Source organism: Lampris incognitus, chromosome 17 (assembly GCF_029633865.1).
Source record: "Lampris incognitus isolate fLamInc1 chromosome 17, fLamInc1.hap2, whole genome shotgun sequence".
Lineage (NCBI taxonomy): Eukaryota > Metazoa > Chordata > Actinopteri > Lampriformes > Lampridae > Lampris > Lampris incognitus.
In genome coordinates this window covers 33891252-33916392 of record NC_079227.1, presented here as the reverse complement: position 1 = coordinate 33916392, position 25141 = coordinate 33891252, and the positions used below count along the sequence as shown (strand labels likewise).

At 51.2% G+C, this 25141-nt stretch overlaps 1 protein-coding gene across 1 annotated transcript in view; it reads left to right on the top strand.

The window, feature by feature from the left end:
* Positions 1–9833, top strand: part of LOC130127562 (wings apart-like protein homolog) — a 70222-nt gene extending 60389 nt beyond the window's left edge. The window contains exons 15-20 of the mRNA XM_056297236.1: positions 1023–1138; positions 2853–3026; positions 3702–3915; positions 5408–5496; positions 6422–6517; positions 9076–9833. Coding sequence (XP_056153211.1) covers positions 1023–1138; positions 2853–3026; positions 3702–3915; positions 5408–5496; positions 6422–6517; positions 9076–9141 — 755 coding nt within the window. The 3' untranslated portion in view covers positions 9142–9833. The remainder of the gene's footprint in view (positions 1–1022; positions 1139–2852; positions 3027–3701; positions 3916–5407; positions 5497–6421; positions 6518–9075) is intronic.
* The last annotated feature ends 15308 nt before the right edge of the window (positions 9834–25141 follow it).

Genomic DNA, 25141 nt, shown 5'->3' with positions numbered 1-25141 from the left:
CCTGCTCAAACACGAGCCACGGTCGACGGAAAGACGCGCTGATAGATGAGCAAAGATGCACACAAACACAAATGCATACACGCTCAGTGCCATGGAGGAAAGCCTGTGTAATGCTGCTGCTTTGCCTCACTCATGATGACGGTTATCTGCCTGAATGTGTCTCTATCCATTTAAGTCAGCGGGTGCAAATACACACACACGGCTCTAGTGGACTACACAACTCGCATCTCAAGACTGATGCTGAGATTAAAACATGACGGGTTAGTTGGACTGATTATTGCAGATGCAGATATCGACAGAAATAGAAAGATGGGCGTCCGGGTGGCGTGGCGGTCTATTCCGTTGCCTACCAACACGGCGATCACCAGTTTGAATCCCCGTGTTACCTCCAGTTTGGTCGGGCGTCCCTACAGACACAATTGGCCGTGTCTGCGGGTGGGAAGCCGGAGGCGAGTATGTGTCCTGGTTGCTGCACTGGTGCCTCCTCTGGTCCATCAGGGCACCTGTTCGGGGGGGAGGGGGAACTGGGGGGAATAGCGTGATCCTCCCACGCGCTATGTCCCCCTGGTGAAACTCTTCACTGTCAGGTGAAAAGAAGCGGCTGGCGACTCCACGTGTATCAGAGGAGGCATGTGGTAGTCTGCAGCCCTCCCCGGATCGGCAGAGGGGGTGGAGCAGCGACCGGGACGGCTCGGAAGAGTGGGGTAATTAGCCAAGTACAACTAGGGAGAAAAACGGGGGGGAATCCAAAAGGAAAAAGAAATGGAAAGACGGACATACACACACATTTTCATACATACCATACAGGACTGCATGAGACCTAATATGAGGTCACTATTCAACTTGATCTGTGGTCATACAGAACAGCTCTTAGAGAGGTGTGGAGTACTGTGTGGAGGCTGCCATAGCAGTACACAACTAAAGCAGGCTGTTATTATTTCATTTTCATTGACTTGGACAGTATTGACCCATATCTGGTGTTGGAGCGGTAATTAATTTCTCTGTTCGTGTGTGGTGTACAGAATGGGGCAGTACGAAGACCGGAGAGCAGGAAGACCTCATCGTGACGGCTTTGAACTGTGTGCTCAGAGTTCCTCAGTATCTCCCTGCGGAGCAGAGATTTGACATCCGAGTACTGGTCAGTAAAACACATCCACACAGAGGGCACATGCACACACACACCAGCGGGTCTGACTCGGGCCTTTTTAGTTCTGCTGGTCTCGGTAAGCAGGCCTAATTTGATAGGCCTTGTTGTTCCCCACGTATGGTTTTTTTTTTTCTTCTTCTGTGGTGTATCTGACAGGGATCATGCATATTAATTAACCAACAGTGTTTCAGAGGTCGCCAAAAGCGGTGGTATTCATCTAGCCTTATGATAAAGTTGATTCCAATTTAAAAAGAAGATAAAAAATAAGTTGGCGATATGTAAACACGTGGGAAGGCAAAGCTAAAGCGCAGGTAGAAGTCAGAAATTAATCACCAAAAGTGCTGTTGGCATGACAACAGAAAGGCAACAGAGGAGTATTTGTGCAGTGTTAAGAGTTATATAAAGGTTAAAAAGTATTTGCACGAATTTGCAAGGTGGCAGCAAATGGAACAAACACCCGACTTTAGTCATGGCAAATGTGATTATAGATGAGCTCAGTGTTCTTCACTGATGGGCAGAGCAGCGGCTGTGTTTCTCCACCTTATTTATGCACCACACATGTTCTGTAGTGGAATCCCATGACACACCGCTCTCCACCCAACCCCTGTTACAACATCAGTTTTGTCAGAGGTTGTGCGGTATCGAGTGGTTTGTCAGACCCATTCGTACAGGATAAGAAACCTCTGTAATTTCACCCAAACCGCCACAGACTGCTCACACATGAACGTCATCGACATACTTATATACACAGTTGTGATACTTGTATTTTGTTGTTCTGTTGTTAACACTAGAACGACCGGGATTTTACTCCTACCCAAAACGACCACGGGTGGTCAACATGACCGCCAGTTTTTAAACTCTATATTCTGTCAAGATAAATATCCAACTGAGATATTAATGCATTACATATGTTAGTGTGTCTGTTAGGAAACTAACTGACACCAAAATTAATATTTTAACAACTTTAATACTATTTTTCAAACAATTTAAAATGGCCGCTGTCCAATGCCTGTAAATACTGCAACACCTCGGTGGTAGTCATGATGCGTCTGTAACCAGACATGTTGGAAATAATCAGAAATCAAGTTTAGACTATTTCTCTGCACTGGAGGACGCTAGTGTGTTTCTAGGACAGAGCAATGAATTTCACGAAGGACATGACGCCACCAACACACATCATAAATAGTGACGATGCACATGATAATGCACAAATTACGAGCCGTCTTTTTGACCACTCGTGGTCGTTTTAGGTAGATCTTACCATGACTCTTTTTGGTACAGTTGATCTAAACCTAATTTTAATGCAAATATATGCAGTTTTAGGAGCATTCAGGGAGCAGCAGGTCTGTATTTTTTTATTCACAAAGTTATTAAACTTCGAAAATCCAAAGCCATCAAAGTGACGGCCTTGGTCATTCTAGTGTTAAAAGACAATATGGTTTAGGTTCTTGCCAGATCTAGGTGAAGCCAGATCTCCTCTTGTACGTACACGTAAAGATTCTCCCACATGTTTCCGGAACAAACCTGCAGTGAAGCAAAAGCTGGTGGGCAGCTCAGTGCAAATTAGGCCTTTTTTACCTCCTTAAGCTCTCAAAATGTTCCCCTCTGTCTAGTGTGTGCAGTACACACTCACACATGCACTTCACCATCTTTGAAATGTGTGTGTGTGTGTGTGTGTGTGTGTGTGTGTGTGTCTTCTGTCCAGGGTCTGGGTCTGCTAATTAACCTGGTGGAGTACAGCGCCAGGAACAGACACTGTCTGATGGAGATGGAGATGGAGGGGGGCCAGGGGCCCTGTGACACCACCGTCCTCCTCAGTCCACAGCACCAAGACATTACCAACACTGGCCCCCTCAGCGCCATAGCAGCGCTTGTACAGGTAGGCCTCTGTCAGCGCTTGCGTGTTTTGTGTGTATACGAGAGGGAACACAATAAGAAAAGGAGAGTTTAGCATTTTCCACATACATGGTCAGTAGAGGGATTCATCTTGGACTGTTCCAGTTTTAGAGGTGACCTACTGCTACTACTTTTGGCTGCTCCCGTTAGGGGTCGCCACAGCGGATCATCCGTTTCCATCTCTTCCTGTCCTCTGCATCTTCCTCTGTCACACCAGCCACCTGCATGTCCTCCCTCACCACATCCATAAACCTCCTCTTTGGCCTTCCTATTTTTCCTCTTCCCTGGCAGCTCCATATTCAGCATCCTTCTCCCAATATACCCAGCATCTCTCCTCCACACATGTCCAAACCATCTCCATCTTGCCTCTCTTGCTTTGTCTCCAAACCGTCCAACCTGAGCTGTCCCTCTAATATACTCGTTCCTAATCCTGTTCTTCTTCGTCACTCTCAATGAAAATCTTAGCATCTTCAACTCTGCCACCTCCAGCTCCACCTCCTTTCTTTTCATCAGTGCCACTGTCTCCAAACTATACAACATAGCTGGTCTTACAACCATCTTGTAAACCTTCCCTTTAACTCTTGCTGAGACTCTTACCTCTTGCTAGTTTTAGAGGTGACCGTTTCATAAAACAAAAATCCCGTCATCCCTCTTCTAGCTGTTCCTCCAGCGGGAGGCGGCTGCTGTCCTAGCGGAGGCGCAGACTGATGACCTCATCAAAGAGGCACCTAAACCGGCACTGGACCAGAGTGGGGAGTGGCAGGAGACGGGAGGGGAGATCCAGTGGGTCGCCAACGACAACAATACAGACAGACAGGAGGAAGCCAAGGAGAAGGTGGAAGAGGATGGGGAGGAGCTGGACCTCAACAAAGGTTAGAACACTGACTTTCTAGACTCGGGTCTAGAAAAGTACAGAAAACTTTTTTTTAACAACTACTAAAGATTGAAGAGGAACACATTGACCCACAAGTCACTGTCATTTGGTGTTGGAAGCAGTGATTTTTGGGTACAGAGGGATACAACCTAGTTTATAATCACATGACCCAACCACGACCAGCAGTAAACGTTTGTAGGCCGGTCAAAATGGTTTTAACAAGTCAATGTAGTAAGGTCTGGGTAAAGTCTCGTCCATTTGCTGCTGCTAAAAAAAAAAGAAGCTGTTCTGGGCCCCTGGGTGGCGTGGCGGTCTATTCCGTTGCCTGCCAACACGGGGATCGCCGGTTCGAATCCCCGTGTTACCTCCGGCTTGGTTGGGCGTCCCTACAGACACAATTGGCTGTGTCTGCGGGTGGGAAGCCGGACGTGGGTATGTGTCCTGGTCGCTGCACTGGCGTCTCCTCTGGTCTGTCAGGGCACCTGTTCGGAGGGGGGGGGGGGACTGGGGGGAGTAGCGTGATCCTTCCACGCGCTACGTTCCCCTGGCGAAACTGTCAGGTGAAAAGAAGCGGCTGGCGACTCCACACGTCTCGGAGGAGGCATGTGGTAGTCTGCAGCCCTCCCCGGATTGGCATAGTAGGTGGAGCAGCGACCGGGACGGCTCGGAAGAGTGGGATAATTGGCTGGATATAATTGGGGAGAAAAGGGGGGGGTGGCCCCCGCCGTATAAATGAGTGAAGAACCGATGGGATCTGTTGGGATAACTCTTTCCAAATACCGATGCCTCCATAAAGCACCCTTTTACCTTCAGAGACAAAGAAGAGACCACAAAGAAAACTTAGTAAATCGAGCAGGTGTAGAGTTGTGGAAGGAGAGCACAGAGCAGCGAGTGTTTAGTTCTCGGGTCGTAGTCAAAGGAACGGGGGTGAAGGTGCAAAGAAGAGTTTCATTTTCCTTGGTATGTTCAAAGAGCGTTCATGCAGTGAGGCAAGACCTCTTAAGAGGAACAAGAAAAAGGGAAAAAACTGTGGGGTCTGCTCTCAGCGGCCCGACATTTATTGAAGTCATGAAGAAGAAAGAAACTGAAGAAATACATTTGCCCCCCCCCCCTTTTATTTCTTGATATGTTTCACAAGATTTTTGCCGAGCTTAGAAACTCTTCATTTCAGAGGTTCACTGAAAAATGAAATGGTGCATTAATAATGTTCTCCCTTCTCCCCCCCCCCCCCTCTGTCTCCCCCCTCTCACCCGGTCTTGTTGGTCTTGTCCTCCACTCCTCCTCCCTCGCTTCTCTTATCTTCTCCCCTACTTCAACTCTCCCGCCCCCCATCATCCTCTCCTCATCTTGTCCTGTTCCCTTTAACTGCCCCTTCGTCTTCTTTACCCCCACGACCCACTCCCCTCTTCTCCGTGCTGCTCTTCCATCCTCCTCTCCTCTTCTCAACCCCCCCCCCCCCCGCCTGACCCCCACCTCTTTGCCTCTTCAAGCTCTGCAGCATGCAGGGAAGCACATGGAGGACAGCATCGTAGCCTCCTACACAGCACTGCTACTGGGCTGTCTTTGTCAGGGGAGCCCGGTAAGACACACACACACACACACACACACACACACACACACACACACACACACACACACACGTGCACAGAGTCATTGCCTGCCCAACTCTTGTCCGCCCGGCCAGGTTGGTAACCAAGCAATCTTGGAAATGAATCTGTCTGGCTCTGCAGCCTCCCAGTGGGCCCATACGTGGTTTTTTTTCCTCGACCTGCTGCGGTCAGAGTTCTGCTGTCTGTCTGTGGAGGCTGTCAGACGAGGAAGGGAGCGCCGCTCTGCTATTCTGCCCTTAATGGGCTCGGCTCCCTCAATGGGGTGTTAACAACCGTGCGTGTGTATACAGGGAGGGGAGTTGTTTGTGCGTTTGGGTTGTATGTATGCATATGGGAGAGCGAGAGAAAAGAACGATGATGAAAGTAGACAGAGAAACGTGTGTGTGTGGGTGTTTTTCCAAGTGTGCATTTTAGCATCATGATCTGTGGCCACCTACTCTGTCCTGGAATGGGTGCAGGCTGAAGAGGAAAAAAAAGGGAATAGAGGGAGATGGGGGGGTAAGAAGAGGTAGGGAGGAGAGGTAAGGTAGAATGGTGCCAAAAAAGAGGAAGAGAGAATCAGCCTCCTGGTTTCAATTCAGGTTCAATTTAGTAATCATTTATTAATCATTTATTAATGACCACACGACCGAGGTCGGTGGAATTTGCCGTCGGTACAGCAAGCAATTGTTCACAGAGGGTTCATAATGCATGGGTAGTGCTGTTCCACAGTTGTTGTGTTTTGTTTTTGTTTTTTTTGCTCTGCCAAATGATGATCCGAGTTGGTCCCGAGGAAGACTCGGAGGTCCTTTATTACACATTAATTAACATTCTACCTTGACGAGGTTGATAAGGTTAGTCACGGTAGGATGTGTTAATAACCTCTGCCCCTCTCTTTGTGTGTCTGTCTCCCAGATGAATGTGACTACTGTTAGGGAGAATCTGCCGAAAGGGGACTTCTCCATCATGACGGAAATGCTCAAGAAGTTCCTCAACTTCATGAACCTCACAGTAAGTGGCAGCAATGGCGGAGCCAGGTGAAACCGCTGTGGGTTTTCCCGTTACACAAAACACTACGCTGCGGCTACACAGGACCTACCCCGGGCTCGGGGTCGAATGTCGATAGCTGTCACTTTCCTCATAGAAACACCCAGACATCCTTCACATGACTTGAAAAACGCCAGTATTTTTATCCCCCCTTTTTCTCCCCAATTGCACTTGGTCAATTACCCAACTCTCTGAGCCGTCTCGGTCGCTGCTCCACCCCCTCTGCCGATCCGGGGAGGGCTGCAGACTACCACATGCCTCCTCCCATACATGTGGAGTCACCAGCCGCTTCTTTTCACCTGACAGTGAGGAGTTTCACCAGGGGGACGTAGTGCGTTGGAGGATCATGCTATTCCCCCCCAGTTCCCCCTCCCCCCTGAACAGGTGCCTGGACCGACCAGAGGAGGCACTAGTGCAGTGACGAGAACACATACCCACATTTGGCTTCCCACCCATAGACACGGCCAATTGTGTCTGCGATCCCCTTGTTGGTAGGCAACAGAATAGACTGCCACGCTACCCAGATGCCCACAAATGCCAATATGTTGCATAGCCCATACTCTGAGGGGAAAAGAGTCCAGCAGCATAGAATATGTTTGGATTTTAACAGTATACCTCTATTATATTCATTCCAAACCATGTGCAAATGTAATGGAGAAACCAAGATACAGTCTTCCACCATGGGGTGGCATGACACTTAATAGGGCGGCATGGTGGCACAGTGGTTAGCACGGTCGCCTCACAGCAAGAAGGTCCTTGGTTCGAGCCCCGGGGTCGTCCAACCTTGAGGGTCATCCCTGGTCGTCCTCTGTGTGGAGTTTGCATGTTCTCCCTGTGTCTGCGTGGGTTTCTTCCAGGTAGTCCAGTTTCCTCCCACAGTCCAAAGACATGTAGGTCAGGTGAATCAGCCGTACTAAATTGTCCCTAGGTGTGAATGTGTGGGTTCTGTGTGATGGCCTGGCAGTCTGTCCAGGGTGTCTCCCCGCCTGCCGCCCAATGACTGCTGGGATAGGCTCCAGCATCCCCGTGACCCTGAGAGCAGGATAAGCGGTCCAGCAGGATAAGTTGTGAGTCAGCCACTTGGTAGGGTTCTCAGGTTTTGTCTAGGCCTGCATAAGGTCAGTAGAGTTTGCAGCTAATTTACATTTGCAGTTGGGTTTATCTGTGAACAGATACTGCAGTAACTACAGCCACAAAACTGGATAGCTAGTGGTTCTGAGCAAGACGGATGAGTTTTTGAATCTTTTATGCTGTGCCTACTTCAGCTTGCAAAGATAGCTAATCAAGGGGATAGGTTCCCAAATTCACCATCCATCCATCCATTATCCAAACGCCTTATCCTGCTCTCAGGGTCACGGGGATGCTGGAGCCTATCCCCGCAGTCATTGGGCGGCAGACCGCCAGGGCACCACAGGGCCCACACACACATTCAAAAAAACACATTCAAAGAAAAAATGAGTGATATTTGACCAGTGGTTTCCCTTAAGTGTTGAACATCAATCCACAATATTTTGGTACACATGCAAAAATGAAAAGATATGACCAGTGGTTTCCTTCTCTGAACCACAAGATTAACAGACCGTAGATTGAAAGTAGAGCTGCAGCGTCAGGTTTCGCGAGTAAAGTTGTCCTTCATAGTTACCACAGGGAATCTGGTGATCAACCACATGTATTGACCGTTCAGGGTAGATTTACCATGAGCTGCAAAATTGTGAGATGATGCTCATGAAGAGGTCGTAGGTCAGTCCCCACAGATTTCCCCTTCGTTTTTTGTTTTATTTCCGAACGCCTGGTGAAGTACTACACTGCCCACAGTCCTTCAGCAAATTCCACCAATCAGAGGCCTTGCTGTTACCATGGAGATGTAAACCGCGCCGAAGTTGTGAAAGTCGGCTAACAGCGTGCTCCACCGTGGGTTTTCTGTCAGGCCTGACGTGGTGTTTAGGGACAGTTCACCAGTCATTTTCAACATTTTCTCGCCTGTTACGGTGTGATGACGGAGAGGAACCTCCGAGTCACGCCGGGACACCTGATGAACTTACCCGGGGACTGTCTCTTATCCCCACAGGCCTTTTCTGCAACTGATAGCTGTTGACTTGTTTACGGGCAGCAAACAATCCTGTCAATTACAACAAAAAAGCAGTGAGCTGGAGAAGTGTTGCTGTTGGTCATTGCAACAGAGAGTTGAGTCACGGTTTGAAACCGAAACTTGTCCATGTTTGATGCCATCGCTTGTCCAGTTGTTTGACTCGTGTAGAAAGTCAGCTTCATGAATTGAGGGAGAATTGACCTTGCTCATGCATCAGAGTGTGTGTGAATAAGGGTGTTGTACTGGGACGTTTCTGTGTGTGGTAACTGACCTGTTCTACCCCCCCCCACCCCCACCCCTACTGCCCTCGTTCTTTCACCCTTTGTCACTTCCCTCTCTCTGCCCTCTGCTTTGCCTCGCTCTCTCTCTCACTGTCTCATGCGCTCTTTTTACCTCTATCTTTCTCCTCTCTCTCTTTTTCTCCCCTCAATAGTGCGATGTTGGCACCACGGGACAGAAGTCCATATCCCGGGTCATCGACTATCTGGAGCACTGCTAGAGAGAGGCTCGTCGCCCACACATTCGCGCCACCCGCCAACCGACTCTTCACCATTACCTCTTCAAGACTGTTTAGAGCACTGACTGATGGGAGACCCAAAGCAATGCTAGAAACAGGCTACACACACACACACACAGACACACACACATGCAGACATAAGCACCAATCTTCTCCCTCTGCTCCGGCACCAGAGCTTCAGGCTGTTGCAGTGGAATTCTTTAATCAGTCTTCATCTGAAAACCACAGAATCCACATCAGCAGCCAAGACCAAGGACTTCACGGGACCTTTCGCAGTTTTAAGCCCGGTAACGACTTTGAATTGCAGACAAAAAAACAAAAACACATTTCTGGAAAAAAAAGGAACAGAGTAGTACTTTGGCGAGCAGACAGAGTAGTGCTCTGGTTCCATTGGGTTTGTTTTCGATGATACCATACTGAGACCGGGTGTCCTGGGCCCGCCCGCCATCAAACTCATCCAACACAGAACCAGCCACACTCTGGTTAACGATTGTCGGAAATGCGCTAGGAATTTCTGAAGCAACTGTCCAGCCCACCCACCCACCCACCCACCACCACCTAGGGCGTAGTGTTGACCAGAGCACGTTTCTCTACCGTCGAGGTTCTCCTTCACATTTTGCTTCCAGAAGGAGTCCGTGGAAGGAGTCTGTGCTGTTTTAATCCTGATCTCACCTCCCTTTGTGACATCCCATTTTTTTGGGGGGGGGGTTGATCTTTCAAGATTTGAGTGACACGCCCCCCCCCCCGAGACCACCGTCACCATGTCAGTGCCCCTGCTTTACCCTCTAAGTTCATTAAAACAAATAGGTAGAAGAACCTCACCTGCAGCAGACCGACCGCAGCCAGGCGACTCCGTCTCGCTCCTCTTTTCCTTTTTCTTATCAAGTGGCGGGACCCCTCCGGCGTCCCCCCCCCCCCACCCGGCAGCCAGGCCCCGTTTTCTCCCCTCTTTTCAGCCTTTTATCTGTTGGGTGCTGGAGGACCGAGGCGGAGAAATGGGCATATCGATCCTTTTGGTGGTTGTAAGTGGAAAAGAGGGAGGACACTTGTGAGTCACAATCACAGCGTTTTTCTTTTCTTTGAAAGGTTCCAGTCAAGCAAAGTTTTAGCAGTTGTGTTTTTGTTGTTGTTGTTGTTTTGTTTTGTTTGTCCGTGGCGGAAACCCCGCCGTCGGCCTGTCAGGGTTTCTTCATACCGAGGGATTGCCAAGTTGTGCGCGTGGCAGCCTCCACCGATCGTTGAGTTTTACCTCCTTAAAAAGAAACAAAATCCGTTTAGACAATTAGTTTGTGACCCTAATGCGTTTCCGTCAACATTAAGTCGCACGTTTGAACCCTCGCTCTTGGCGAGCTCGTCTGTCTTTGGTCCGACTTGGGAGATCGATTGGTTTTTTTTTTTTTTTTCTAAGTCGACAGCTTTCTTTTCTTTTTCTTTTTTTGCCGAGCTGCCCTCCTGCAGATGCCTCGCTTACTGCAGCCCACCACCCCCCCCCCGAGCTGTGGAGACCCCCGCTCTGAAAGACTGTTACACCTGAAACTCGTTAAAGTGGAGGGGCTCCTGCTTGAGAAGCCGTCGATTGCCCCCTCGTACTTGACCCCCCCCCCCCCCCCCCGCCGGAAACTGGTGTCCACATCAAAGTGGGTTGTCTCAGTAGGAGCTGAGCCCTGTGGGTCAGAAACCTACCCCCCCCCCCCCCCCGCCCCCGAGAGCCTTCCAGTAATGTGTGTGCGTGTCCCCTCAGCGAGTTCGGCGGTGCTGCGAGTTCGGCGAGAGCCGCTCGCACAGATTTGTTCCCGGCAGCCGGGCGGCGACGAGGCGGACGCCCGCCCGCCCGCCTTTATAACACCTCTCCACCTTGTCTTGTCAACGGCGGCGTGTTGTGTGTCCTCCCCGCGGTGCCCCGCCGGCGCCAGAATGCCACTCGAAACACTGCTAAAACGACCACAACATTTGGGTAATTGTCGCTTATTTATTAACGGTGCAGAAAGTCGCCCCCTTTCGTTGGTTCACAGGGCGTTTCGGCCGGTGAAAGCCCAGAATTCAGTCGGCGATGTGGTTCAGGTGAATCCCGTTGACTGTCGGGTGAGTCGGGTGTTGTGTGTTTTACCTGAGCAGCTTTTTTGAATTTGGCTTTATGTGGAAGAACGCGTCATGTTCCCAGTCATCATTTGATGTAAAGATGAAATAAGGAATAATTTCGGAAATCCAGTGCCCACACTTTAACCCCCGTACCCCTCAACTGGTTCCTTCAACCCCCCTACCCCTCAACTGGTTCCTTTAACCCCCCCCACCCCTCAATTGGTTCCTTTAACCCCCGTACCCCTCAACTGGTTCCTTTAACCCCCGTACCCCTCAACTGGTTCCTTCAACCCCCCTACCCCTCAACTGGTTCCTTTAACCCCCGTACCCCTCAACTGGTTCCTTTAACCCCCCTACCTTTCAGGTGGCTCCTTTAAACCCCCTACCCCTCAGGTGGTTCCTTTAACCCCCCCTACCCCTCAACTGGTTCCTTTAACCCCCGCTACCCCTCAACTGGTTCCTTTAACCCCCTACCCCTCAATTGGTTCCTTTAACCCCCCCTACCCCTCAGGTGGTTCCTTTAACCCCCCCTACCCCTCAACTGGTTCCTTTAACCCCCCTACCCCTCAGTTGGCTCCTTTAAACCCCCTACCCCTCAACTGGTTCCTTTAACCCCCCCTACCCCTCAACTGGTTCCTATAACCCCCCTACCCCTCAGTTGGCTCCTTTAAACCCCCTACCCCTCAACTGGTTCCTTTAACCCCCCCTACCCCTCAACTGGTTCCTTTAACCCCCCCCTACTCCTCAACTGGTTCCTTTAACCCCCCCTACCCCTCAGGTGGCTCCTTTAACCCCCGCACCCCTCAACTGGTTCCTTTAACCCCCCTACCCCTCAGGTGGCTCCTTTAACCCCCCCTACCCCTCAGTTGGCTCCTTTAAACCCCGTACCCCTCAGTTGGCTCCTTTAACCCCCCCACCCCTCAGTTGGCTCCTTTAAACCCCCTACCCCTCAGGTGGCTCCTTTAACCCCCGCACCCCTCAACTGGTTCCTTTAACCCCCCCTACCCCTCAGTTGGCTCCTTTAAACCCCCTACCCCTCAGTTGGCTCCTTTAAACCCCCTACCCCTCAGTTGGCTCCTTTAAACCCCGTACCCCTCAGTTGGCTCCTTTAACCCCCCCTACCCCTCAATTGGTTCCTTTAACCCCCCTACCCCTCAATTGGTTCCTTTAACCCCCCCCACCCCTCAGGTGGCTCCTTTAACCCCTGTACCCCTCAACTGGTTCCTTTTATTAAGGGTTTTTTTTGTGCCCCAAAATGTGTCACCAGTGACCCCCCCCCCCCCCAAGGTGGGTAATCCCTGTCTCCTGGGTGGCGTAGGTTCCGGTCGGTCGGGGGCGTTTGCGGGTCGACTTTGTTTGACTGTACAGGTTTCGAAGCGTTACGTTCACGTCACACGTTCGAGATGAGTTGACGTTGATTTACATCGGTAGTGATCGTTGGTAGTTTGTATGTCTTTTCATGCTCGACCAAGCATTACATTTTCAAGTCTCCTATGCACGCATACACACAGACACACACACAGACACACACACAGACACACACACCAGCGGCGGCGTCTCGAGCCGCCCTTCTGTAGAGCGTACCCTCACACACACACCTTCTAAAGTTTACAAGAGCTTTATTCACAGAAATCTGGAAGAATGAATAGAACAAAACAAGAAATTGTAAATAACTTCCTGTAAATAGATTGCCTATTGAGAAATAAATTAGACCGGTAGACTCTACTTTTCTGAATCCGATTCTATTTTTTATTTTATACAGCCTTTTTCCCAACTGTTGTTTGTTTCGACAGACAGGCAGAGACGTTCTTACACACACAGAAAAAAAATTAAAAAAAAATAAAAAGCAAACTGCCGGAAACACTCTTTGTACCGATTTCCAGAATGATGTCTTTGGTTACCTGTACATAATTTTAAAACGAATAAAAATTGCTACTTTCAGTACATCCTCCCCGTGTCTGTCTCGTTCGTGATGGCTACTTACTATACACTCCGCTCTCTGATAATGATAATAATAATGATAATGATAATAATGATAATAATAATGATAATAATAATAATAATGATGATGATAATGATGATAATAATTATAATAATAGTAATGATAATAATAATGATGATAATGATAATAATAATAATGATAATAATAATAATGATGATAATGATGATAATAATGATAATAATAATGATGATAATAATGATAATAATAATGATAATACTAATAATGATGATAATAATGATAATAATGATAATAATAATAACGGAGTATGGATGGGGCACATGTGGGTAACACAACTCAGTTTTTCATCTACCAGCAACGAAAACGGATTTCTCTTTCTAAACCTACCGACAAACAGCTTTTATCGCTTGCTGGGGAGAGTGGACTCTGCATGGCCAGCCTACACTACATCTACACCCTATCTACAGACATCCCTGTCTCCTCACCGTCTACAGCAAACCTCTGATTGGCCGGGACATTATTAGGAGAAAGTCACCTTGTTCAGAACAGCATTCCAAAAGTTTTGCAAAAATTTTTAAAAAAATTAAAAAATGAAAGGCGTCTTTCGTACAGGCGGTGTACAAGGAACGACACAAGTCTGATGGCGGACGGTGCGCAGAAACCGTCCTCTGCCCCTTCACTTATTCCCGTTGCTCCTCTCCCACGCGCTGCCGTTCGAACCCCGCGCGTCGCTCCTCTGCTCCTCTCCCTTACGCGCCACGCCCGCACCGCCTCTGCCGGCGTGGGGCTCCCTGGCCGGGCCCGGGAGGAGAGCCGGGGGTCCGCGGGCCCCGTCCTGCAACAGCTCGCTGAGAGTGGCGATGTAGATCTGGGCCATCTGGAGGGTCTCCGACTTGGACAGTTTCTTGTCGCTCTCGAAGTTGGGGATGACGCTGCGGAGGCGGTCGAAGGCGACGTTGAGACCCAGCATCCTCCTCCTCTCGCGGGCGTTGGCGGCGAGGCGGCGCCGCCTCTGCGCCCGCTCCAGCGCGCACTCGTCCGGCTGCAGGTAGCGGAGCCCCCCCGCCGGGCCCAGCCGAAGCTCCAAGATCGCGCACGGCGGCTCGCCGCGGTCGAAGCCGTTTGCGCCGCGCTCGGTCCCGGGCCCCTCCTCCGCCCGGCGCCGCTGCGCCGGAGCCTGCGTGCCGGCGTGGGGGCGCGGGGCCTCGGAGGCATCCGGGACGGGTTTGGCAGCGCCGCGCGTCGCGTCTCTCGGGAGGAAGGGCGCGAAGAGGCTTCTGCGGCGCGGCGGCATTATGCGGCTTCTTCTCTGGAAGCGGATGAACCGTTGCTGCGGACTCGGGGAGGGGGGGAAGAGAAACTCAACCAAGTCCCTCTGAGAGGAGCCTTTGAGTCCCGGGACGTTTGGTTAATAACTTTCTAATTGCGACCCCCACAACCCACCACCACCTCCCCCCCCCCCCAAAAAAACCCACCGCAATTTATTGACAAACGCCCTGAGCTGGAGCGGAGAGAGGGGGGCATGGGGTGGATGCTGGGGAGGGGGGGGCGTGGTGAGGGTCGTGTGCGCCTAATGAACAGAGCCAAAGTCGGCTGTGTGATAAAGCAGCGACGGGAGGTCCATTAACCAAGTTCATCAAAAGAGGATTAGGCGCGTCTCAGTGACCGCTCATCGGCAATATGCACGGCCCCGGTATGCGTGGCCCGGCCGGGGAGAGCGGAGGCATGGAGAGGGATGGAGAGGGATGGAGGGATGGAGAGGGATGGAGAGGGATGGAGGGATGGCGCTGCAGGAAAACACCTCGCGCCCTCCACCGGGGCCGCCTCGAGAGGAGCAGACTGAATTACTTGTTGGTTTTTAACAAGTTGCTGGTTAAGTTTGGAGCGCGCGCGCGCGCGCGTTCAGCTGTCTAGGCTGTGTCTGTAAGGATACGAGTGTTTAACTGCAGACGGAGCGAGGACGCTTCTGCAAACTGGAGGCGCGGGATGGGATTCAGGACTTGGTCAGGTTTAAGGTTTGAGCTGGGACGAAGTTAACTCTAGAGCAAGGGTTGGTCATGAATTCTGATCGGGTCAGTTAGTTGTACGGGCTTGGGGATCCACGAGGCGCGTCACACACTAGGCTATAGGCGAGCGCGTGTGCGTGCGCGCGCGCATGCGTGTGCGTGCGTGTGTTGGGGGGGGGTTGATTTAGGGAAGAACCACAGCCTAAAGGTGGTTTTGTAAGACGCGTTAAGGCCGACTAAATGTAGTCGGTGTGCGTTTTTGGTTCACAGCGTCGTGTTAATTAGGGGAACGCGGCGCCACTCAGAAGGGTGATAATTTCGGAAGAGGCTCGAGCGTGACCCGTGTACGATAATCACCAAATAAACAAGAGGCTCGTCAACAAAACCGAAAACGTACCGCAAACCAAACGAAGCCCCCCCCCCCCACCCCCAAAACAGAGACTGACGTTTGACAGTAATTGGCACACTCGCACATCCGCTGCGCGCAATTTAATCCCATTTAGGGCCGTGTCGTGACAAAACCAGCGGGGGGGGGCGGAGGGGGAGGATGGAGGAGGGGCTGCTCCGCTTTGACCAGCAGCAGTCTGCCAGGCCTCCCGTTTCCAAAACAGCTCAGCATGCTCATATGCAAACACAAAGACGGGGATATGAAATATAATAGATCCCGTATCTATTATATTTCATATCCCCGTCTTCACGCTGGGGTTTGTATTCCGCCGCCCCACCGTTATGGAACACGTGGAGGGGCTGGGCCGTGTGCGCATGTCTGACAGCCGTTGGCACGCTCCGGTTATTAAAGCTGATGACGCGGCTCATTGAGAGCAGCGCGCGGACGCGGGCCGGTGATCAAACCCCTTTCACACGCAGAGGGGGGTGAGAGGGGGGTAACATGGCTGTCAGAGGGTGACGACAGGGAGAGCAACGGGACCTTAAATTGTTCCACTGAAAGGTAAAGAAGGGGATTAAAAAAAACAAAAGAAAAGAAAAGGAGAGTGCGAGAAGGGGGGCGACCTCTTTTCACTGGTTTGCCTCGTTTCTGCCAAGGGAGGGACGCGGCGGCCCGGGCCGAACCCGAGAGCCAAAAAATAAAAAATGGCGCCGTGAGGCGTAGGCAAATCTCGTCATCAGCTGACAAAGAGTTACTCTGTTACGACGCCGGATCATACTGTAGCGGATTGGGGGGGGGGGGGCAACCTCAGGAGTTGCCGCAGCCGGGACGCGAACCCATAGCTCCCGCACCGCGAGAGACATCACTAACCGCTCGACTAAAGGATCCGACTCTTTAGCCAGGGGCCAACGTGACTACTTATCCATGCACGTTACAATATTGTTGCGAATTCAGGGGCGGCCGGGAAGCGAACCCGGGTCGCCCGACTGCGATAACCAGTCACCTAAGGGTCCGACCCGTAAGCCAAAGGCTGGCGACTCTAGTCATCCGTGGGCGTTACACTACCCCGCGCTTCAGCATGAGTTCCCTCGCGCCTCTGGGCGCACGCGCTTCCGATGGCCTCGCGGTCTCACCATCCCACTTCTGACATCAATCTGGTGAGTTCAGGGGCAGCCGGGAAGCGAACCCGGGTCGCCCGACTGCGCTAACCTGTCAACTAAAGGGTCCGACCCGTAAGCCAAAGGCTGGCGACTCTAGTCATCCGTGGGCGTTACACTACCCCGCGCTTCAGCATGAGTTCCCTCGCGCCTCTGGGCGCACGCGCTTCCGATGGCCTCGCGGTCTCACCATCCCACTTCTGACAAAAATCTGGCGAGTTCAGGGGCAGCCGGGAAGCGAACCCGGGTCGCCCGACTGCGCTAACCTGTCAACTAAAGGGTCCGACCCGTTAGCCAAGGGCTAGCGACTCTAGTCATCCGTGGGCGTTACAATATTTAGCTTTAAGTTCGGCTCACTTTGGAGACGGAATGGTTAGGCCCGGATCACATCTGTCTGTCTGCTTAGGAGGTTTGGGGTCATGTGTTAGGTCAAATCTTAACATCATAAGACTCCGGACTCAATTTAACTCCAGAATCTGTTATTTTCTGGTTTAAAGGATCTGGTTTCAGAACGCTGCCTCCATTGAGAATGGATGAAAGCCACCTGAAATATGTAACACCCCTCCTAAAAGTGTGGTTTCTTTGTTAGCCTAACTGTGAAGGTCTTTTTCAAACCCAAGTCCATATGAAGTGCTAGCACTTGTGACAAACCAGAAAGTCTTCCTGCGTCCCCTCGGTACCCTGCATTATTGTTGTAATAATTGAAAGTAATGTCAGTAGTACAAGTACTCCGCTTCCGGTGTGGGGAAGATGGCGGCGCAAATTCACGTTTGCGGTGGCCACGCCCAGTCCCGTCCATGCTGTGCCTTTGTCCACATCTGCGTCTGAAGTTTGTCTCCGTTAGATGGCTGGGAGAGCCTGGTCTGCTGCGTCCTGTGGGCCCAGGGACCACTGCCCCTGCCTGGAGCTGCGCACGAAGAGGAAACACCGAGGGCGGTCTGACAGGACGCGGAAGCGGGGCAGGCTAAGCTAACTGCTAGCCCACGCAGACCGGCAGTTCCGACGGCTAAGCTAACTGCTAGCCCACGCAGACCGGCAGTTCCGACGGTCATCCTGGCTGGCGTTCCTTCTCCTGGACAGTAATTCTTGTTTGTTTATTTATTATTATTATTATTATTATTATTGTAGTTTAGATATATTTGTTAGTTTGGATACAGGTGGTGTTGTAGTTTTGGATGTGTTTTTGCCTTTGTGCTGCACTGCTGGGGGCTGGGGGCTGGGGGGGGGGCGATGTTTCGTTTCATTTCATGTGCGCATGCGCATGAAATGACAGGGCGAAGTGTTTCTGATTCTGCAGCGTAGCAGTGTAGCTCTCTCTCTCTCTCTCTCTCTCTCTCTCTCTCTCTCTCTCTCTCTCTCTCTCTCTCTCTCTCTCTCTCTCTCTCTCTCTCTCTCTCTCTCTCTCTCTCTCTCTCTCTCTCTTTCTATCTAACTCTGTCTATCTATCTTAACCATGCCCGGCACAGTGACCCAGAATTTAACCTGCCCGAATTAATGTCCATAGTTTAAGAATGGGGGAAGCCTTATTAACGCAGGTTGACTGGTGCTGCTGTGACGCCATCTTCCCGGTGCGACTGTCCTCATGTACCTGGGCAGGACTGGCGGCTCTTCTTCAGCATGACTTTAGGATCGTTATCCTAAAATGAGCAGCGCAGCCGAGGTCGCAGTGTTAATGGACCGCTCGGTGTGCGTCAGTCCAGCGTCAGTGTTGTGCTCCTAGCTCAGCTCATGCCCGGGCAGGGGCCAGGAGGCAGGAGGCAGGAGGCAGGCGGCAGGAGCCAGGAGCTGACTTCTGGGCTCGATCTGCTGTAACTCAGAGTCGAGTGCGCCCTTTCTTCTGTGTCAGGGACCAGCAAAGGATGGTCAGCTCAAACCTCTGATGTTTCCACTGGTCATTTACTCACCCCCCCACCCCCCCCACACACACACACATCTCCAGCAATACATACACACACCCTTCCTAATGCCCATCAACATGCACCGATTCATCCTTCCTCCTTTTGCTTCCCAGTGCCTCCCCTAACCAACACACACACACACACACACACACACACACACACACACTTGTTTCGCTATGCATCACGGGGTCTTCCCACCCCTCTCACTGGAGCGCTCCCTACAGGTCTAATTACTAGTCATTGATTACACCAGCTGGCACTGTGTGTGTGTGTGTGTGTGTGTGTGTGTGTGTGTGTGTGTGTGTGTGTGTGTGTGTGTGTGTGTGTGTGTCCGTGAGGCGCTTGATCAGGCGTGCTGCTAATGAAAGATCGTCCTCCCCTATTGCCCCCTGAGGACCTATGCCCTGTGTGTGTGTGTGTGTGTGTGTGTGTGTGTGTGTGTGTGTGTGTGTGTGTGTGTGTTTGAGAGAGAGAGGAGAGAACATTTTGAGACTCTTTTGAACCAGCCCTCCCCAACAGATCCCTCGATCTTGGATGAACTACCTGTCCGCCCCACCATCCAAGACCTTGACCTTCCACCAACCTTTGAAGAGGTTCATTGTGCAGTTAGGTCGCTGGAAAATAACAAGACCCCTGGCCCTGACAGTATCCCTGCAGAGATTTTTAAACAGGGAGGCTACCTCTGCACCCGTGCACTTTTCCTGTTCATCTCACACGTATGGAAGAACGAAACTGTCCCTCAGCAGTGGAGGGATGCTAACATCATCTCCATATACGAAGGCAAAGGAACAAGTCCCTCTGTTGCAACAGCCGTGGCATTTCACTACTGGCTGTTGCTGGAAAAGTCCTGGCCAAACTCATGTTACACAGGCTGGTAAAACACATCTCAGAGGAGCTGTTGCCTGAGTCACAGTGTGGGTTTAGGAGGAATATAGGAGTACTGTGGACATGGTGTTCACAGCACGGCAACTCCAAGAGAAGTGCAGGGAGCAACATCAGAACCTCTTCATAGCCTTCATCGACCTGTCAAAGGCTTTCGACACAGTCAACAGGGACATCCTATGGAACATCCTCCTGAAGTTTGGCTGCCCACGAAAGTTTGTCAACATCCTTCAAAGATTTCACGTGGGGATGATGGCACGTGTGACCATTGGAGGCCAGGAATCCGAGCCCTTCAGGGTGTGCACCGGGGTACGTCAGGGGTGCATCCTTGCTCCAGTTCTTTTTAACATCTTCCTCCTGTGTGTGACATTGCTGCTCCACAAGGAAATCAGGAAGGACAGTGGGGTTACTGTGGACTTCAGACTAGATGGAAACCTATTTAACATCCGTAGGCTCCAAGCGGTCACAAAAATGACATCAGAGCACATCATTGAGTTACAGTATGCAGATGACTGTGCAGTTGTGGCCCACACACCCGAGGCACTACAAGCTACCCTTGCAGCTGCTGCAAGGGCGTATGGTAGGCTGGGGCTCTCTATAAATGTGACAAAGACTGAAGTAGTATGCCAGTGGGCATCTACTCCTCCATCTCATTCACCAACCTTCAACATCTCCGACAAACCACTTGCAACAGCGGAATCCTTCAAATACCTGGGCAGCTTCCTCTCTGACGACTGCAGCATCGACAGGGAGATGCAAAACCGGATTAAACAAGCGTCATCCTCTTTTGGCAGACTTAGGAGAAGGGTCTTTCAAAACAAAGACCTCAACCTCCACACCAAAATATCTGTCTACTTGGCAGTTGTCATCACGACTCTCCTCTACAGCTGTGAGGCGTGGACCCTGTACAGCCACCACCTCAGGATGCTTGAGGCCTTCCACATCAGATGCCTACAATGCATCCTGAGGATAACCTGGCGTGACCGAGTGCCCCATACTGAAATACTCCGCAAGACCAACTGCATCAGCATGGAGGCTACCGTCACCCAGCACCAACTTCGATGGCTCAGTCACGTCATCAGGATGCCAACGGAGCGCTTACCGCGTAAAGTGCTGTATGGCCAGCTACATCTTGGCCGCCGCTTGGCAGGGGGCCAGAAAAAACGGTACAAAGACCAGCTGAAGACCATCATAAAGAAGTGTGGCCTGAACCCGAGCCAGCTGGAGGACACTGCCGCCCAACGCTCCATCTGGCGGCAGCTCTGTCAACAAGGGGTGCAAAACCTCGAGAAGGACCGCGGTGATCGACGGACCAGAAGACGTCTGAAGAGACATGAAGCCAGTACCACACCTACACCCCCAGTCAGTGATTTCACCTGTTCTGTCTGCGGCAGACATTGTGGATCGCGGAGTGGGCTTTACAGCCATAAGAAGACTCACAAGTGACAGAGGCAGGATTGTCATCATCGGACACGACGGACAACCTAAAGCAAGCAAAGTGTGTGTGTTTGAGAGAGAGAGGAGAGAGCATGTGCCAGTATGAATGCATGTGTGTTGTATAGTAAGTATGTGTTTTTTCTGTGTAATCAATGCTAATTTTGGTAGGAATTTTCAATTTAAGGGGGCGTCCAGGTAGCGTAGTGGTCTATTCCGTTGCCTACCAACACGGGGCTCACTGGTTCGAACCCCCGCGTTACCTCCGGCTTGGTCGGCGTCCTTACAGACACAATTGGTGTCTGCAGGTGGGAAGCCGGATCCCAGATAGCAAAATTGATGTGGCCTGGACCCGTCCCACTCACGACACTTCATCCGGCCCACATACCGCGTGGAATGATGGCGCTTGGGCGGTCTGCTCCTGTTTGCCAGATCTGGGCCAGAACCAAGCCATAGCAGTGCCTCATATTTGCCAAAGGTGGCCCATATTTGTTTTGTGATATTTGGGCCATATTCACCATTTACCACACGGGCCACTTCAGGGTCACATCCAGATTACATGTTGCTGAGAGCACCGCATCTTCGCCAAAAAAGGCCCAGATGTGATTTGGCATATTTGCTATTATACATGTGGACCACCTCAGGCTCACTGTTAGGGTTTGTGGAAGACCCCAAGCATACGACACCAGGCAGAGATAGCCGAAACTGGCATAGTTTATAAATAGTTCAGACAAAGGTCAACACAGGAGGACAAGGAGCAATTTAGGAGACAGGAAGTACAAAATGAACCGAAATATCCCTTTAAGGTCCAACGAGAAACTAGAAAACTGCTTTTCCACAGAAAAGGCGTGTGAATGCTGAGCTGCTGAAAGAAATCGCGAAAGCATTGCTGAAAATGGATAAACAGGAAAAGTCAGAAAGTCACTAGCCTACCTGAAATACCTGGAAACTGAAATGTGAAATGGCTGAATATTTTAAAGTTATTAAAAAACGGAAAAATTTGCCATAATGTGCTAAATACATAAATAGTTTGATTGCTGAATGGTTTCTGTAGTTTAAAGTATGAAAAAGTGGAAGAGGCACAAAGATTTCAAAGTGCTCCCAGTCCCATTACAAACACACACAACAAGGCTGTAACAAAACTTGTAAGCATTTGCAGCAATGGTTTATGTATGGAAAAGGTCTGAATAGTCTGAAATATGTGACCCCCGCTGGTAAAAGAGTCCCCAAGTAGGCCTAGGTCATTGAACTGCAAAACCTGACCTGAACATTGTTCTTCTAAAAGAGGAAAAAAGAGCTACAGTACATCAGAAGAAATGGTCTTTATTTGTTATGAGAGGAGGGGTAGAATGAGAGGAGAGGTAGAATGAGAGGAGGAATGGTAGAATGAGGGGAGGGGTAGTGATGAAGATGAAGCGTGATGAAGAGGAAGGGTAGTGATGAAGAGGACGGGTAGGAAGGAGGATAAGAAGGTACGATAGCAGGGAGGTTGTAGGAAGGAAGGTAAGGTTGTAGGAAGGAAGGTAGGAAGCAAGGTAGGAATGAAGGAAGGTAGGTAGGAAGGTAGGTTGTAAGAAGGAAGGTAGTAAGGTTGTACAAAGGTAGGAAAGACGGTAGGAAGCAAGGTAGGAAGGTTGTGGGAAGGAAGGAAGGAAGGTAGGTAGGAAGGAAGGTAGAGAAGGTTGAAGAGGGAGGAAGAGCAGTTACGAAGTGGCAGAAGCTGATCAAATCTACCAGGTGTTGAGAGTTGACAGTAATCAGGCTGGCAGTTGAGTTTCAAATTGATATGTGATGTCACAATAGGACTGAACATTCTAACAGGCAAAGTGTATGGCAGAATTGCTAAACTTTAGAGCTGAATTGTTCAAAAACTATAAAATATTTTTAAAATCTGAAAGAGCCGAATGTCCTGAACTGTTTAAGCTTTAAATGGGGTTTCTAGCTCAAGAAATGAAGGAGGAGATACAGTTCAAAGGTGATGAGGGTTTCAACCTTTCCCCATAGACTTCCATTGTTTTGAAAAAGCTTAATATGTCTAAAAGTATAAAAGATTTCAAAAACCGAAATGTGAGCCTTAATGGACTTAAAGAGAAGAACATTTTGATACCTGAATTGTTTCAGTGGCTAAAAGTATGAAGGAGTAAAAGAGGTGGAAAGGTTGCAATAGTCCTCCATTGACTCCCATTCAAAAAATGGCTGAAAACAGTTGAATATTTCAAAAAGTTCAATAGGTAGTCCAGATGGTGAACGACTGTTCCGCCCCCTCCGGCAATGGCGCCACTCCTCCAGAGCAGCCACCACTGCCAGCAGCTCCCAGTTCCCAACATCGTAGTTCTCCTCGGCGGGGAGGAACCAGCGAGAGAAGAAGGCGCATGGATAGACCTTCTGGTCAGACGCTGACCGCTGGGAAAGGACAGCCCCCAACCCGGTGTCCGAAGCGTCCACCTCCACGATGAACTGCCTCTTGGGGTCGGGGTGGAGCAGGACCGGAGTGCTGGTGAACCTGTCCTTGAGGGACTGGAACGCAGAGCGGACAGCCGGGGACCAGATGAACGGCTGGGAGGGGGAGGTCAGCCTGGTGAGAGGTTCTGCCATGCGGCTGTAGTTCCTGATGAACCTCCGGTAGAAGTTCGCAAACCCGAGGAAGCTCTGTAATTCCTTCCGGGATGTGGGATCGGGCCAGTCCACCACAGCCTGGATCTTGCGGGGGTCGGCTCGGGTCTGTCCCTTCACAACAATGAAGCCTAGGTAGTCAACGGAAGGGGAATGGAACCGGCACTTCTCTGCCTTGACGAAGAGCCGGTTCCGGAGGAGACGTTAGAGTACCTGGCGGACATGCTGGACATGTTCCTCGAGGGTCCTGGAGAAGATCATCGAGGTAGACCACAACAAACTCGTCGAGCATGTCGCGGAGAATGTCGTTCATGAGAGCCTGGAATACTGCCGGGGCGTTGGTGAGGCTGAACGGCATGACCAGGTACTCGTAATGACCTCGGGGCATCTTAAAGGCTGTCTTCCACTCGTCGCCTTTCCGGATCCGGACCAGATGATAGGCACACCGGAGGTCCAGCTTAGTGAAGACAGTAGCCTGGGTGAGGGGCTCAAGGGTGGAACTCATGAGGGGAAGGGGATACTTGTTCCTGATGGCACCCTAGGATCACAGGGACTAACGGGGACTGGATGATGTAGAACCGAAGTCTCTCCACATGGTTCCCTGCTATGGTGAGAGAGACAGGGTGGGTGTGTTGGGTGACACTGGCCAGGCAGCGCTCGTCCAGCGCAAAGGCCTACATAGGCTTCTCCAGTGTCTCTAGCGGGATGTTAGCCTGGGCAGCAAACTCTGAGTCCAGGAAACACTCATCAGCTCCCGAGTCGAGGAGTGCTCCCACCGTGAGCCGCTGGTCAGCCCAGGCCAGGGTAATGCTAACCAGATGGTTCTGTGGGGCAGGGCGGCGAGAACAGGAAAGGCGGCTCAATAGGATCTCCCGGGGTCCCAGTGAGCCTAGTCTTTTGGCCGAGTGGGGCAACTGCTTCTTCTGGCCACAGTAGAGGCATTGACCCGCCTTGAACCGGGCCTCCCGTTCGGCCGGACTAAGGGCGTGCGCCCCAGCTGAATAGGTTCCTCCCCCGTTGTGATCTGGGGCGCGGAGGGAGAAACGGCCACAGGGAAAGTGGGGCGAGCAGGCGTAGGGGTCCTTTCAGGAGTGCTGGACGATTGGGGAATGGACGGGGATCCACGCAGGGCTCGCTCACGCCTCCTCTCCCGTAGGCATCCATTGATGCGGACGGCGAGCATGATCAGGTCATCGAGGGAGGTGGGCTCCTCCCGGGTGGCTAGCTGGTCCTTGACAACCTCGCTGAGACCTCTCCGGAAGGTGACCTGAAGTGACTGGTCGTTCTAGCCGCTCTCAGCTGCGGCCAGCCTGCATCATTGCCTGAAGTAGCCCACATCCGGATGCCATCTGGGGTCTGGATATGTGTTCTGGTCGCTGCACTAGCGCCTCCTCTGGACACCTCCAGCAGGGACAAAACGTGATGCTGATCTGTCGATGCTTCTGTCGGGACAGACAGGAGGATTGCATGCATGTATTTTTGATGGTGGGAGGAAAACGGAGCACACCCACCGGGAGAATATGCAAACTCCACACAGAGGACGACCTGAGATGACCCGACCCCCC